Genomic DNA, 15,874 nt, shown 5'->3' with positions numbered 1-15,874 from the left:
AGAACATCAGTGGGGTTTTACTGCCCTCAACTGTTTATTAAATATATTTTCAGAATAAAAATCTCCACTTTCCGATATTTGCTGCGACTCATTTCGAGCCGGTAAGAAATGTCCAACTGACACTAACATCTGTGTTTCCTGTTGATCAATACCGATAATTGGTGGTTGTTTGGTTGCAGGGTATTCTGCTTTAGCCATACAACCCTCAAATTCTGTTTTTAAAAATATTTTTATGTTTTTTATATGCATTAAACTACAGTAGCTGACTCTGAAGTTCTTTTGTTTTTAAGCCAAACATAAAACCCAAACTACTGTCAACTATGCCAAAGGAAATTGTATATTTCATGCCTACTTACTTTGCAGAATTCCAGGTTGTGCATCATGTAGCACAGTCTTTGATATCAGTGCACACTATCAGTTGTACAGTTCTATGGTTTGAACCACATGTTTCATTCATAAAAGCACAAAAAGACTATTCAGACAGGGCTGAAGGCTTTGTCTTATTGAGAAACCTAACAAAAACTTACATTATTTATTAACACTTTTATTTATACAAAACAACTGAATATATAAAGAAAATGTCAATCTCATGCCTGGGAGTCGTACTATTGCTCAAATTTGCATTAGCTAAAGAAATTGCATGTTTTGCATGACTAAAAAAAAAAAAAAAACCTCAAACTGCAACAACAACACAACATTACACTCCCTTTGTCCTGTCCTGGCTTCATAAACTATGCTGTAAAACAAACTAAAATACAGAAGGATTAAAAGTGTCCTCCCCTATACCTGGGCTAAAAGCTACAAACATAAATAACAAAAAGCACATTTGTTTGGCTTTTACATTACACAGCTTCAAGAGTCCATCCAGTGTCCACTTTTCCTTATTTGAATCTGAAAATAAGAAAACTATAACAGCATTGATAACAGTAAAGAGAGATGACAGCTTGCTGTGAAGACAGGGGTGGAAACTCCTGTGTGGTTGTTGCTCCATCAGAGCTCACTGGAAGCTCTCATGTAATGTGTCCGTGGTAGGTCCCTCCTGAGGGGGTGCTGTATGCTGCTGGGTCCATGGCAGGTAGACAGAGGGGAATCTTTAGTCTGTAAAGTCTCACTCCTCACTGCAGGAAGGAACAGCTAGGTTGGAAAAGCCAGAAAGTTCATCTTGGGCCGCGGTCAAAAACAAACACTCCTAACGGCTCTGTGCTCACAAACACATACACAAAGACCCAGACACCCCTGCTGTTTTTTTAGGTGGTTCGCTCCTCCCCCTCAGTCTCCTGCTTGGTCCTGCGCAGGTTGCTCTTCATCTTCACAAACTCAGGGGTGTTCTCCTGTTCCTCCTCAATTTTCTGTTGCTCCAGCTCCAGCTGCAGGAAAACAGACATTGACAAATTCAGATGATAACATACTGATAGTAACGTCTATGTAATGCATCTTGTTTCAACTCGCAGGGTCCAAAACAAAGGATCAATAAGTTTAATCTAATCAGTAAGTTTATATTCATACTTTCAATAATGTACCTGCTCTAGTTTCTGTTGTCTTTTCATGAGCTCTATCTCTAGGTCACTCCTCTTCTTGTGGGCCTCCTGCTCCTCCTTCTGTGCCTTCAGAACTTGTTCCCTCTTTCTTTTCTCTAGGACCTTCTGGAGCTCAGGTTTGTTCTGAGGAGCCAAACCCCTGTGCAGAATCAATCAGTGAAACAGCGTGTCAAAATAAAACCTCTTAATGGTAGCCCCACTCAGACAGAGACTAGCATTCAAATTCAGTCATAACAGATGTTGACCTCATTCTAGTTTGACATGCAGATCTGTATTAGATGTTCTGGATTAAATGTGTCAAAAGGACTGTTACATAATTGTATGAGTCTGTAGCGAAAATCAAAAAGAGGACAGGGACATCTTTAGTAAAGTGTGAGCGTGTCTTGCAAAGCGGAACAAAAATACCAAGTGTTACGTAATGCTCCAAACTCCTCCAAATTACAAGAGGAAAGGGTTGGGGGCTAAAGATTAGTCTTGGGAATATAAATGCTTAGGACAGAGGAGAAGAGAGATAGGATGGAGTCAGGCAGAAAAGGCAAAAACCAATAAAGAGCAAAACCTGCAAAAGATTAACAAAGTGCCCAGATGAAACAAACACTAAATAAATTTAGAAAAGCAAAAACACAGAGGATATTCTTGATCAGAAATTAAATCTCCATGCTCTTTATTGATTCAATTTAAAAGTCATATGCTAATTATCCAGATTACTCTGCTGAAGGCTGCACATTTTACTTTTACCATGATGGCCCAACTACACAGGCAAGGCTGGTTTTTCAAAGAAAACACAGCATGCCTACCTGAGTGCAGTTTGGCAGAAACAATGCTTTAATCAAATGAATTATTAAATCCTAAAGATTACATAACTGAACCCACGCTGTTCCAAGAAGGAGTGGGAGTTAAAAGGTACTTTATTTAAAGTCATTGCTGTAGCTAAATGTTTTCTTGAGAGTGAGGGTCTTATGGCAAAACATAAGCAGAGAAGGAAGGGTACAAACTCAAAGCAGGGTCAAAGTCAATAAGACTATAAGGCAATAAGGCTGTAAATATACTTACTCCACTCTCCTTTCACCGTGGGCAATGTTTACATAATCACTGACTCGTCTATACACGACCCCTCCCACAAGTGCACGCTCTCTAGCAGCCTGGGAGGAATGTGTGTTTAAATCCCACACACGAATACCTTAATCTGCAAAAATGCTTCACCTGAAATTCCTTTGTATTGTATGTATGTATGTATGTATGTATGTGTGTGCTTGTGTAGGAAGGGTCACTATAACTAAGGTAGCAAAGGCAGAGCAAGTCTCTCAGCTGAGACTGTTTTGTAATCTTGATTACATAACACATTTTTTCCCCTTTTCATAAAGCCATCCATGCATCCATCCATCCACCCACACAGCCCCTCCCCTTCCCATCACTGAGACTAATTCACTATGCAAGCAGGTTTTCTGTACTTTCAGTGCACAGTAGAAGGCCCAATAAAAACACGTTCCTCCATCTAAAAGCCTACTATATATTTATATTTAGCATTATTAGACTTCAACTGGACATTCTCTGCATCATTCATTAATGCCCTGCCTCTATCATTACAAAAGCACTTCACTCCTGGACCTGTTTAAGACAGACCATCACTGCTGTGAGGTAACAGCCGTCAAAAGCATGTGTGTTTATGTAGCTATTTATAGCTCAGGCACAAAGCTACTGGCACTGTATGATGAGAGAAATACAGACATTTAGTGTCAAAAGGTTGATCACAGGCTTCAGTATATGTGTGTTAGTGTTTTTGTGCATCTGTTTACCTTCGCTGCATGAAACTGTCTGTTGTATGATCTAATATTGATATCAGCAGCCAAGCCAGACTGTACATCTGTATCTGTGTGACCTTTACATAACCAGTTTTCAACACACTAATGCACTTGAGGTTTTATATGTTTGAGCTTTACATAATACAGCTGCTGGAGGCAGGAGGGACCAGTCACTAGAATGACACACTACAGAAGCATCAATTTAGTCTGCATGAATACTATCAAACCAATTACAAGAAAGTGGCCGGGCTACTGTATTAATTCATCCTCCTTTAGTCAGAGGTTGAACTAAATGCCCTTGGATCCGGACATTGTGCTGTTTTTTTCCCCTGTCTACCTTGTTTTGGATATAGACAAAGTTAATATTGTTGCCCTAAACAGGCATGATGATGATTATCATACAAAAGTCATTGGACAGCAATAGAGTTATGCAACTCAATAAATGAATAAACCCTTATCTGCCAATGTTAACGCTGCATGTGAAGAAATTTCACTTCTTTAATCTAGATCTGGTATTGTTTATAATAAAACTTTGGGTTGTACAGGGTAAAATGAGAATCTCTCCATTAAATGCAAGTTGTTGGTTATATTTTACCAGACAAGAAGCAAAGACATGAAGAAGAGACAACAAGAGAGAGAATGAAGCAGTATGTTTTCCTATCCCCTGACCTCTTCTGGTTCATGAGCAGCTCACGGTGCAGGTCCTGGTGGTTACGGGAGTTCTTGACTGGATTGATTAGCTTCTTTGGTTTGATGAGCTCATCACAGTCTCCCTCCAGATAGTCTGGCTCCGCCATGACACTCCTCCCTGGTGACAATGTTAGAGGGTCACACGGATCTGAATTGACAGAAAAAGACCTTCATTTTCCCCGATCCTCTGGCATAAGAAGACTTTTTCAGTTGTCTCAGTAGTGATGGAGGGAGTCATGCTGCAATTACATAATTGTTCCACACCGAGTTAAAAGGAACATTTCATCCTTCTGTTAGAAGCATATGTACAATAGTGGAAGCATGAATCAGAAGAGAGCCACACTTTGATATCTTTCAGACAAATACTTAATGTAAATATGTCAGAAAATGCAAATAAATACCTAGCCCAAAAGTTCAAAATAAAGCAACTTCTATTTATGACCTACAGGTTTTAACTTATCAGTTATTTTACAAGTATTAGTGTAGTATAAAATATAATTCTTATTGAGATTGTAAACACAAAATGAAAAACACATCACCCACAGGCCACATACTGACTCTTTCAAGTCATTTAAAAAAAACAGTTTTTTACCTTTTGGAAATACTTTATGTTCACTGTAGAGTACATGTAATGACACGTATAACGCTTATGTGCCGCCGCTATCACATATGTATGTATATATGTGCATGTGTACAATGATAAAGGTAATCAAATGACATGAGCACAGAATAATATTTGACATATTCTACAAATGTAATTTCAAATATATACATGTGCTGAGACTCAATCAGCTTCAGTACTTCACGTTTAGAGTAATTCAAGAGAAATTCAATCGTGGCTTAACTCACCCTGCAGATGAGGAAAGACGGGGTATCTGAACAGTGTTGTCATCTCTGCTATTTTGATATGGAATTTACTTTCCGTGAAAAGGTATTAAAAAGTACTGTCCTGTTTATCAATGCCTTGCACAGCCTCACGTGGAAGAGGTGCTTTTTCTTGTACAGCTGACCGCCTGCTACTGAGCTGGTTGGATTTCAAAGTCTGTTTTATAGCATCAGCCACACACACAAATTCTCTCTCTCTCTGCTCCCTCTCTCACCTACTCCTCCCACTCACTTTCAATGCACTCTCCAAACAAAGCAAAGTTTAGAACAAACAATTCTGTTACTTAAAAAAACTAATTCTTCATTGATGAATGAATATTCTCAATTGTACTTTCAATTATTTATTATATAATTTATATAAACTACTTCTAAATAGGTGTGGTGGTAATAAGCTTAATTAAAATAAATAGCAGTAAATTTGCACATTCAATTTATTAAAATCTTTGTCATGTGAATTTCTCCTTCCACAGACTAAGGAATGACCTGGACATATAAACAATAAAGGTTTTAACTGCCTGTGTGTTTAATGTGTTGCCTTGTTATGAGTTTCTGCAGTTTGTGACTGATAAGGAGTAAAAACAGAGCCATGTTTTGGAACTTGAGCCAATGATGCATTGCGTTGCACAAGCTAGACACAAAGGAGGTGGAGTGTGTCCTCAGAGTGAAAATGTACAAACAAGGGTTGGTGTAATGAGTTACTGTCACCAGTAGAGGCCGACATTCTATCATCTCAGAAACTAAACTATGCCAGTTCATAAAGAAGCCCAAGATAAACATGGTTTGTGGCAAGATGCAGAACTAAAAGAAACACCACACAATAAACAAGCTTAATGGATATAATGGAACATGTTCACACACGAATATACTGGATTTTCCACTTGGTGTGCTATGTACTCATAATCAATGGTAATCCCTTCTAACCTGAGATTAGTAACCTTTTAAAAATTGTGTTTAGTAACTGCAGTCAACACTAATGTTAAAATCTGTGTTAAGTAAATTTAAATTAATAAAATCAAGTAACACAGAAAAATGTGCCAGAAGGTGGGTGAGCATTGCTGTTGAGCCTAGTATTCGTGTTAAATCATGTCTTGGACCTGAGAGCTGCAGTGATTATCAGGCCTGCTGTCATAAATCTGCTGGATCCCACGGCAGGCGACACCATTCTGTAGCTCAACCAGCAGCACCTGTAAACTAAGCCAACATGCTTAAAACTGCTTTTAACTTCTGCCCTATGAAAACAGCTAACAAACCTGCCTGGAATAGAAAATACTATCACGGAATCTGATGAATCTTTAAAAAGTATTTTCATATATATCAGCGACTCTTAATATTGTTAAAAACATGCTAGTCACAGTACATTTTGTGAAATGGCCTGGATGTTGTAGTAGTGCACGTAAGATGGCTGCAGTTGGTAGAATAGCCTGTGGCTATAATCAGGGGCTGCATGTGAGAACACATGAGTTGTGTACATACAGGGTTTGGACAATGAAACTGAAACACTGGCCAATTTAGTGTTGGAGGTTTCATGGCTAAATTTGACCAGCCTGGTGGCCAATTTTCATTGATTGCACATTCCACCAGTAAGAGCAGAGTGTGAAGGTTTAATTAGCAGAGTAATAGCACAGTTTTGTTTAAAATATGGCAATGCACACAACATTATGGGTCACATATCAGAGTTCAAAAGAGGACAAATTGTTGGTGCGCGTCTCGCTGGCGCATCTGTGACCAAGACAACAAGTCTCTCTGATGTATCAAGAGCCATGGTATACAGGGCAATGTCAGCATACCACCAAGAAGGGCGAACCACAGGACAACAGGAGTAACTGTGGATGCAGACTTACAGACTGGCGGTGTTGTCAGTGTCCATTACTTTAACACATCTGCTCCTGCTTCCTCTGTGCCCCATGAAAGAGGGGAAGTGACATAGGGAGTTCAAAAGGGGCATGCAGCCTCATATTGGAGCCCTGCTTCTAGTCAGCCTTATCAGTGGTAGGTTTGCATGTTAATGTTCCTTCTGGTTTCACTTAAACGATACTAAGGAAACACGTTTCCCTTATCAGTTAGAATCAAACACATAAAAATAACCAGTACAGATAAAAATATTGATAACCAAGTTACCATGTTCTAGTGTTGATCAGATGAGGACTAGCATTTAATGCATAGTTATGTCTCTAAGGTCTGTCTTCAGATGTCTTCCAGTCTGTGGGTTCAGGACTATAAAATACTGTAACAGCCACTTTAACTGTGTGATTATTGATTTTGAAAATACACTCTCACCACACACACCTCCAAAAGGCCCAATTCTCCAAAATGTCCATTTTTAAGGTACAGTATTTTGGAGGATCCAAATCGACCAAGCATTCAGGGACAAAATGCGGAAAAGGTAAGTAAAAACAATGGAAAAGAACAGAGAAAACTGGGCCAGAAGAGTCTAAGAAAAGGGTAAAGGGAGTTGGCTGACAGCAGATTTCCTCTGTTTACTTCATCAATGCCGCCATCCTCGTGATCTGCATATGACTGGAATCATGCATAACGTGACACACTACATTTTTCTGAACCAGCAAACTATAGGAAATACACAATCAATCATTTGAAAAACACAAAGAAAGTTAAAAAAATTAAATCCATTAAACTATACTTATACTTTTCAATAACACGTCACTCACTCATATTCAAAGACTTTTCAATCTATAAAGTCGAAAGAAAAAGTCCATATGTGACAATTTAGTTTTTAAAGAAGTAATTCAGTGAATGCTTTTAATAACTGTGTTTGCAAGCTGTAACTGTGTTTGTGTGAACGTGTTCCTCACAGTGGCAGGTTGCACTGAGCTGATCACTTATCTTGGAAGGGTACAGTGCCTGTACTGTGCCAGGAGATTGCGTCACTACAGCCGTGCTCTGCTATACGAGCGAACACGCACACAGACTTGCATTCATAATACGGAGTCATTTCTCAATTTCCACCCTGAACTGTCATTTTCTCCAAGTCGCCATGGAGACCTGCCATCACACACACTTCATCTAGTGACACAGCACTCAGGAACAGGATGGAGCTGATGCCAGCTTATACTGACACCTCTATGCTTCTAGACACTGAAAATACTGCTAATGCCTGACATAAACTCCACAAAAACAACCTTAAAGCAGCAGTAATCTCTATTTGTTTTATGACCACAAGAGAGCAAATGTGTGATGTGAAATGTGAACCCACAAAGTTAACTGATAAAAAAAAAAAGCTGTAATAAACACAATAAACATTACGTCCTTGGCACCAAATGATGGACAATGTTTGGGAGACGCTGCTAAACACAGCGAAGAATGTAGCAACTAAAAAGCACACTTTTTTCCAGATGTTTTGTATAACTGTAAGAGAAGTCAACTGTATCATTACAGAAACTGATATCAAATGAAAAGGTTAAATATGTTATTGTATTGTTACTAAGCCTGCCCATCAAAGAATTTAGAAATGTCAATTTCTACATAAAAATCTATGCATGAAAAATCACTTTCTGGTCTGACCCAACAAAGAGGAGCACAGATGGACAGAAAGACTAATGAGGGATGGGGAGGAGAACCTAAATTGGCCATTATCTGTGATTCCCTTTCATTTCACTGCTAGGAAGCAGACAAACACTCAACAACAGACAAATAGTTTAAATACAATACAATAGGAAAGGCAAGTAGTTACAAAAAGTTGACTGTTGCTGACATGGACAACAGGAAAGACAGAAAGAGGGTGATAATCTTGTGCTAAGATCAGTGTCAAAACGGCCGACTGAGTGAAAAAAAAAGAGAAAATTAAGAGCAGCTGGTGGTTTGCTTTACCATCAGACCCCTCTGTTCTCCAGGATACAGGCGCAAGCAGAGCAGACCATCCATAGCTTAGCACAGGGTGGGGTTATACTGTCAGCTGGACATGGCCGCATCTACGGAGCATCATCAGAGCGCCAGGATTTGTTTTCCACGATTAATTTCTCTTATTATGATCATAGATGCATATATGATTTCATGGAAAACGGAAGACATTACATTTTTGTGAAACAGAATTTACTACCCATTCTCTACCCATTCACCTTCTTGTCCCATATAATTCTTCTTGGTCACTCTCCCTTTCTTTTTTTTAAATTTATTTTTGGGCCAGATCCTGTGTCTATTCCACTCACAGACGGGAGGTCCACACCTCAGGGGACATTGCGTCATCAATACCCCTAAAGCAACCCACACACACACACACCCACACACTCACTCACCCCCTCACTCCCTCGCACAGAGCCGGATGTGCTTCTCCTAGCTCTTCTGTTAATGAAGCGGCCATTCAGCCATAAATAGAAGAGGCCCTAATTAAAAACACACAGATAGATGGGCTTTTTAACTGACAGCTGAGGGAGGATGGGGGAGGTAGCAGGGGTGTGTGGGTGTGTGAGAGGGCGAGAATGACAGAAAGAGACGCAAAGATTTGGGGGGATACTAGTGACAATGTGCTTATCTCCCAGACAGGCTCTGTTTATGTACATGCACATTGGCGAACATGTGTGTACTTTCAGACAATAGAATCACTTACTCTGTAACTTGCACTTTCAAGCATGTACAAAAACACAAAGTACTGACATACCTGCAATATTTGTTTTCAGTCAGCACTGTGTGTGTGTGTGTGTGTGTGTGTGTGTGTGTGTCTGTAAGCAAAATAAGTAGGCCTATAAATAAATGCACAAGTATAAATGACCCTCAGGAAAACTGACTTTCCAGTGTATGCCAATGTGTAAAGCAGAACAGCATGAACAAGTAAAACGAGAACAGCATGAACAAGTCAAGAACACACATTTCTCTTTACACAGTTGAAATGTAAAGTTTCACTCTTGCCTTTGCTATCGATAGTTTACAACATATAAAGCTCAAATTTATAGTTACAACCAGCCTACAGAAGATAATGTGAGTGGTGAGTGAAGGTGTGATGAGTATTTAGACTCATCTAACATTGATGGGGTTTAAATAAGGGGACCATCTGACAGAGAAACAAAGAAACAGAGTGAGGAGAAAATGGTTCCCCCAAAAAATATGGGGATGAGATCTATTTTGTGTTTCCTGCCTTGAAGTGGGGTCTGGAGCAGAGAAGAAGAGCTGTGGATTTCTGTGGCTTCATCATGTAGTGACCTCCGAAAGCATCCGCCCACTTCCACAACACAATGATGTCACTAGGGAGACGCAGGGGTATGGGAATTTACAATCAGGGTGTTAGGGTTCATAGAGTGCAGATGTGGCCACACACACAAGGAAGAAATAATGTAACACAGTGATGGAGTGAGAAAGGCACTAGCTATTAGGCTTTAGACACACAAGTGTGTTCCTGAATGTGGATATCTAAAACCCTGGTGTGATTGAGGGAGTAATAGGCCGTTGATAGCACAGTCCGTCGATTGCCTGTCAATGAAAAGTAAACACCCAAACTCAAAATGTTCAAATTATAGGACTCCCTGGCACTAGCTTAAATATAGGCCCCATTTCTCTGTGAACCCAATGCTTACTGAAGAAACCTCTTTCATAAATCTTTAAAAACAAATGTAATCAATTAAAATATTGTGTTTGTATATAAAAAAAAATTACCATCAACCCTCAAATCCTTTATCATGCTATATCACAATCAGCTATTCTAACTCATCTTCTCATGATGACTACATGCATTCATGCCCATCAACAATCCAGACATTAAATATTTAAATAAGTTGAGCAAGTGAGAAATAGAGGTTTAAATTTCCCCATCACACAAATGACTTTGTTATCTTAGATAACCGGTTGAAATAGAGGAACCTTTGCAATTCTATGTTCTGCAGATGTAGGCTCTTGTTCTTCTTTTAAAAAAAAACAGGGGAAACAGGTACATTCACCACTTCAGCAACACATGATTGGAATCACAGTGTTGTGACCTTAGCTTGAAAACAGCCATCTCTCATGGCTGTAGGTCTTTAAATCTGGGTTATGTTCCATCACACTTGCATGATTAACCACTATGGCTGCATTTGGGCTTGTCTGATTATAATGCTAGCTTGACTGCTTCTATATCTAGCTTTCCAGTCTTGACTGCAACATATCAAAATCTGTCTGATGGGTCAGTTGTTAAAACAACAAGAGTGATTGACACCATTTGTTCAGGTGATATCACATATTGATTGTGTTTAGCTGCGATCTCTCCCCTCTGAATTCAAACAAGCCTGGTCTGACAGCTTGTGATCAGCACTGACTGTTATTTCATGCTGCTGCTCGTGTCCTGTCCTGCTCCTGTCCTGTCGCTACACGTCGTGAGCCCCTGGGTGAGGCAGATTACAGAATGAATGGGATAGATTGAAAAGCTGCAAACACCACTTTTGAGTCATGTTCTGGGAATGTGATGAACTTGCAAAGTGATTATTGCTTTGGAAGCACAACCACCTGACTCCTGAATAACTGGTGAGGGGGTACAATTTGGGGTTACACATGTCAGTCAAAAACAAAAGGCTGGCCTAACTACTATATACTCTCTCACAGCTGACAGTGACACATGGTCCTGTATGTATATGTATAGACCTGATGGGAACAGGTGGACTGAGACAGATGAACAACACATGTACACAATCTAGACTGTTATGTTACACAGTCACACCCTGTAAAGGCAGTGTACAGACATGTGGCCCCTTCTTACTCATATGTAAACATTTTCTCATATACTGCATGTTTTCACCCACATCACCCTTTTAAATGCAGTTCCAATATCTGTTTCACTGTGTAAAAGCCATATAGTAAAAACCCCACAGCTGTTTCATCTGGCTCAGCAGTGTGAAATGCTGTTCAGTCATAAAGGAAATGTCTTTGTTATGGCTCTGCAGTCTGTTCCAGTTCCAGATTCAAAGCTTTGTGTTTTACTCCTGTTTTTCTCCTTATTGAGAGTCACGCCCCTTCTTCCCATTTATTGGCTGAGCCCAGTTGAGAGATCGAACCTCATTGGATGGGGGGCACACCGGGGAGGATTTGGGAGGTTCTCCTTTGTTTACATGATGATAGAGAAAACCCCAATAGCAACTGTTACACTGGGAGATCAGACAATTTATAGTTATCCAGACACACATGGGGTGCAAGCTCAAAATGCACGCACACACATTGATAATGAGGTACTAGGTGTCTAAAAACAAGCCTTTGTTCTTGTCTGATTCTATGCTTTACATTTGGCATGACACAAACTATACAGTCTGTACATGAATATTTTTAGTTGGGACAGTAGGCAATCATGTGGTTTCATGGTCTGATGAAACTGCCCAAAGCCAGCACTGGTATACATTCGAAAAGCCCAGCTGACTGCCGGCTGCATCAGTCTGAACAGTGACAGCCTTTTCTTCTATGGACAAACAGTATCATACGTCTTGAGAGTTGAATCCAACTCATGTAGCTCAGACTCCCAATATCTCTGTACATTAACCTAACAAGCTACAAAGAGAAACCCATTTAAAGTCTCTGCACGTGCATGTTGTCCAAGACTACGCAAAGTGGTCAGTACAGTAATAGGGCTTTATTGTGATTGAAGCTCCAGCATAAGAGGAGAAAAATCAATGGATTCTCTGGGAGAAAGTGTGTGTAGCTTTGTTTTTAAGCTATGGGAAGGAAGGAATATCTCTCTTTTCTGAGTTAACATCAAATCCCGATGCTGCCCAAATAAAGGAAGTCAAGCCTCCACGTCTGACTTTCATGTGAACTGACGAACACCCCCCCCCATCCAAGACTGGATCTCTATCAAGAAACTCAATACCTGGATCATGACATCACAATGTAAAACCATGGCGACAAAACCACAGCACAGGGTATATGCATATTTTGCCCAGTTGTGATTGCAAGTGTCCATGTGTTTGCACTGCATCAGCATGCAAGTGGAGAGACAGAGTAGATGATGGCATAAAGAACAGCCACACTCATTATGACCACAAACTCCCTTTCTCTGAATATTGCTGTTTTATTTCATAAACATGCATTAAAAAGTGGTTCAGAAGGAAACGTTACACTCCTCAAAGTGAAGCATTGAAAAAATCTTTTAGAATAGAAAAGCAACCAATGTTTCACAACTTTGAAAAATTATGATCAATGCCCAAATGTAGACTCACAATTTTAAATTAAAGAAAACACAGCACAAACCTAAATGTCCCTGCAGCCTAGTACTGGACAGCATGGAGATGTTTGCTAAAACCGTGAGGACTCAACTTTTAGTACAGAGAACTTCTGAAACCTCACTCTTTGTTTGCATGGAAAGACTTGCGACAAGGTAGTCTTTCACCACCAGTGAAGAAAATGTCTGTGAAGAACAGCCTGATTATGAAAAACACACATTAACACTGTGTCATATGACGTAGGTTTTAAGGATCAGAGTGTTCTGCTGAGAAAATAAGGTTTTTTGCCCACAGATGATAATACTGTCAACACACACGTGGTTGCCACCCTGAACACACACCCTGACCCAAATACCTTTATTTTCTTGAGGTCAGATTGAGTCCTTGACAGGGACTCAGTTTCAATAATGATACATTAGAAAAATGCAGCAGAACCAAGAATGGCCATGTGCCATTATAGAGTGCAAACTCAGACATTTCATGTTTTTGAGTACAATAATAATGGAACAGGGAGCCTTCACACCAACCTGAACCATAATCACTACCTACCTAACCCTAACTCTGAGCCCAACCTTAACCTATCCCTAACATCACCCTAACTTTAAACCAAGTCATCTTTAAAATTCAGTGACCTGGGGAGCTGGACTTTGTCTCCACAAGGAAACTGAGACCCCATGTCTGTGTGTAAACAACTTTCAGTCCCCACAGTGCAGGAAAAAAAAAAAAAAATCGCGCGCGCGCGCGCGCACACACACACACACACACACACACGCACACGCACACACCATCAGCCCTTACGGGAAACTGAAGACAGCGAGAGACCAAGTCAGACGAACAGGACAGAGGGGGAAGGAGGGGTTCAGAGATCAGAAAACAGATGTAAATCGTTTAGCAAAGTCCTCCAAATGACTAACACATGTGCAGAAAACTTTCCCCTCCTTGCTAACGCCGGCACCCGCTCTCTTGCAAGCTCTGCACCTACCGTATAACATATTTTTTCATACCACCTGCTTTTGTCACTTCTCTCATGAGAGCACATTTGAAGACCCTGTGCCCAGCTGTGCTGATATTCCACCTCCACCCAAAAAACACACACACTCCCTGAGGCTAGAGCTGGTTTGTTTAGAGTCTTGTTAAACTTTGACAAAATGTACAGGCTAAAGGCTCTATAAAAAATTAATATCGTATGTTTGAAACAGGCAGACCTGTTGCAACATCACAATATAAGTGACACACACACACACACACCTCTTCACATGACAGCTGGTGAATGTGCCTGATGACAGCAGCTCTGACTGGAGCCATGTGCTTTGACACAAGGCTTTAGTCATTGCTGTGTCTTACACATACAAAATTAAGTCACCGCTCGGCCATACAAATATGGCCCCTTCTACCGTTGTTTGTCTCGCATTTAAAAATAAAGACATTAAATAAAAAGTGAATTAAAAATCTGTGGTACAGACTGTAAAGCCTTAAACAAACAAATAAAACAAGATATTCCATTTTTTATGATACAACATCATATAAAATTATCATGTCCTCGTTTAACTACATAACACAGGGCAAAACAAACGCCGCTGTTCTTCTGTTCTTCTCCCAAAAGAAAGCAAAAACTGCTCCAAGTCAATGCAACTGTAATGTCTACAAGCTGGGCAATAACCAGACCTGTTTGTTCTTCACTGTCCCGTCGCCTGCAGTCATGCGCTGTAACAAAAGGAGACAATGAAACAAGAGTTTTTGTTTTGCAATTTCATTCTCTCTAACCTTCTCGTGTTTTCCTTTACTCGTTACTTCCCAGGTTTTACACCTCAAACCTTGCTGCTTCGCCGACCGGGGCTTCACGCCGTTAAAGCGTGCCGCTTTTGTTAGTGCGCTCGTGGACCAACCTCACGAAAACCTCACAAGCTGCAGACACACGTACACACCTACCTCAAAGTCGACCCCGACGCGACTTCTCCAACTGAAGTTGTTTTTTATGAAAAATGGCAAAGTGGTTCAAGCCGCATCAGTGCGCGTCCGGATCACTTCTTGGGACTGAGGCGCGTCTGCGAGATCCCGTTTTAGGAAACTATTGAGTCCCACGCACGCACACATATACACTGAGTCAGGACCCATAGAAAATGTAAATTTAAGATGGGTGGGAGGGACGGAGTGCCGTCATACGAGGGCTCCTCCCCCTCTTTCTGACCGTAGACTCTTCGAGCTCAGGGCGGGGCGTGGTTTGAGCGCGCGCACGCACTAACGCGCGCACAAGCGCACAATGGATTTCAGATTTTGCTTTTGGTAAAGCAAACATGGGTCTTACTGCCAATTGTTATAACCTGCTGTAGGCAGCAATAATATATGTATTACATTTATCATTTTCAATAAATAAATGTACTCAAAATGTATTAGTATATTTGTACTTTTTATTCTTTCTATATGGCTGCAAAGATAAATACATTGTACTGTAACATTCGTTTTTCCAAACCTAAGCACTCCCCCTTCCTTTAAAGCTGCATTAATAATATATTTACATTAAGAATAGATCAAATTTGTGAAAAGATTATGTATAATGACAAGCCCCTGACAGTTGTCACTGTACTTCTGTGGGTATTTCAAATGTGGTTTTATGACACACAGTTTTGGTTCACTCTTAGTGCCCTCATTAGTGCAGAAACATTATTAACCAGTTTGTGAATACAGTAGCTAACAATTTTTGATGTTCTGTGTCTTATTGTATATTTCTTCAAAAGTCTGGTATATGTGGTAATTTTGTCCTCTAGAAAAAAAGAGTATGTTTGTATGAAACAACTGGTTGCACAATAGATTAGTGTCCTTCAAAAATTATAACTGT

General features: G+C 40.1%; 1 protein-coding gene across 10 annotated transcripts; it reads right to left on the bottom strand.

Annotated features, from left to right (window-relative positions):
* Nucleotides 1–483: 483 nt before the first annotated feature.
* Nucleotides 484–15,180, bottom strand: fam107b (family with sequence similarity 107 member B). Of its 10 annotated transcripts, none has more exons than XM_026310709.2 (5): nucleotides 14,968–15,180; nucleotides 14,704–14,742; nucleotides 4,010–4,148; nucleotides 1,521–1,677; nucleotides 484–1,367 (listed from the first exon to the last, which is right to left on the bottom strand). In XM_026310709.2, exons 3-5 carry the CDS (start codon nucleotides 4,135–4,137, stop codon nucleotides 1,248–1,250), a joined length of 405 nt encoding a protein of 134 aa, XP_026166494.1. In that variant the 5' UTR covers nucleotides 4,138–4,148; nucleotides 14,704–14,742; nucleotides 14,968–15,180; the 3' UTR covers nucleotides 484–1,247. The 10 variants fall into 10 exon arrangements, with proteins under 10 accessions (XP_026166494.1, XP_026166490.1, XP_026166495.1 ...); XM_026310705.2 differs by having other exon boundaries at nucleotides 4,010–4,178; nucleotides 14,968–15,178; XM_026310710.2 differs by lacking the exon at nucleotides 14,704–14,742 and having other exon boundaries at nucleotides 14,964–15,180.
* Between the last annotated feature and the right edge of the window lie 694 nt (nucleotides 15,181–15,874).

The sequence above is a fragment of the Mastacembelus armatus genome, chromosome 6 (assembly GCF_900324485.2).
Source record: "Mastacembelus armatus chromosome 6, fMasArm1.2, whole genome shotgun sequence".
NCBI lineage: Eukaryota > Metazoa > Chordata > Actinopteri > Synbranchiformes > Mastacembelidae > Mastacembelus > Mastacembelus armatus.
This window is presented reverse-complemented; position numbering and strand designations above follow the sequence as displayed.

What these genes read in the sequence shown, in the direction of transcription:
- fam107b (XM_026310701.1), bottom strand. Translation starts at nt 4,922, where the DNA reads ATGACAACACTGTTCAGATACCCCGTCTTTCCTCATCTGCAGG. An exon ending in CTGCTCATGAACCAGAAGAG is followed by an intron (nt 1,678 to 4,009) that starts GTCAGGGGATAG and finishes GATTCTGCACAG; the next exon opens with GGGTTTGGCTCCTCAGAACA. An exon ending in GACAACAGAAACTAGAGCAG is followed by an intron (nt 1,368 to 1,520) that starts GTACATTATTGA and finishes GTTTTCCTGCAG; the next exon opens with CTGGAGCTGGAGCAACAGAA.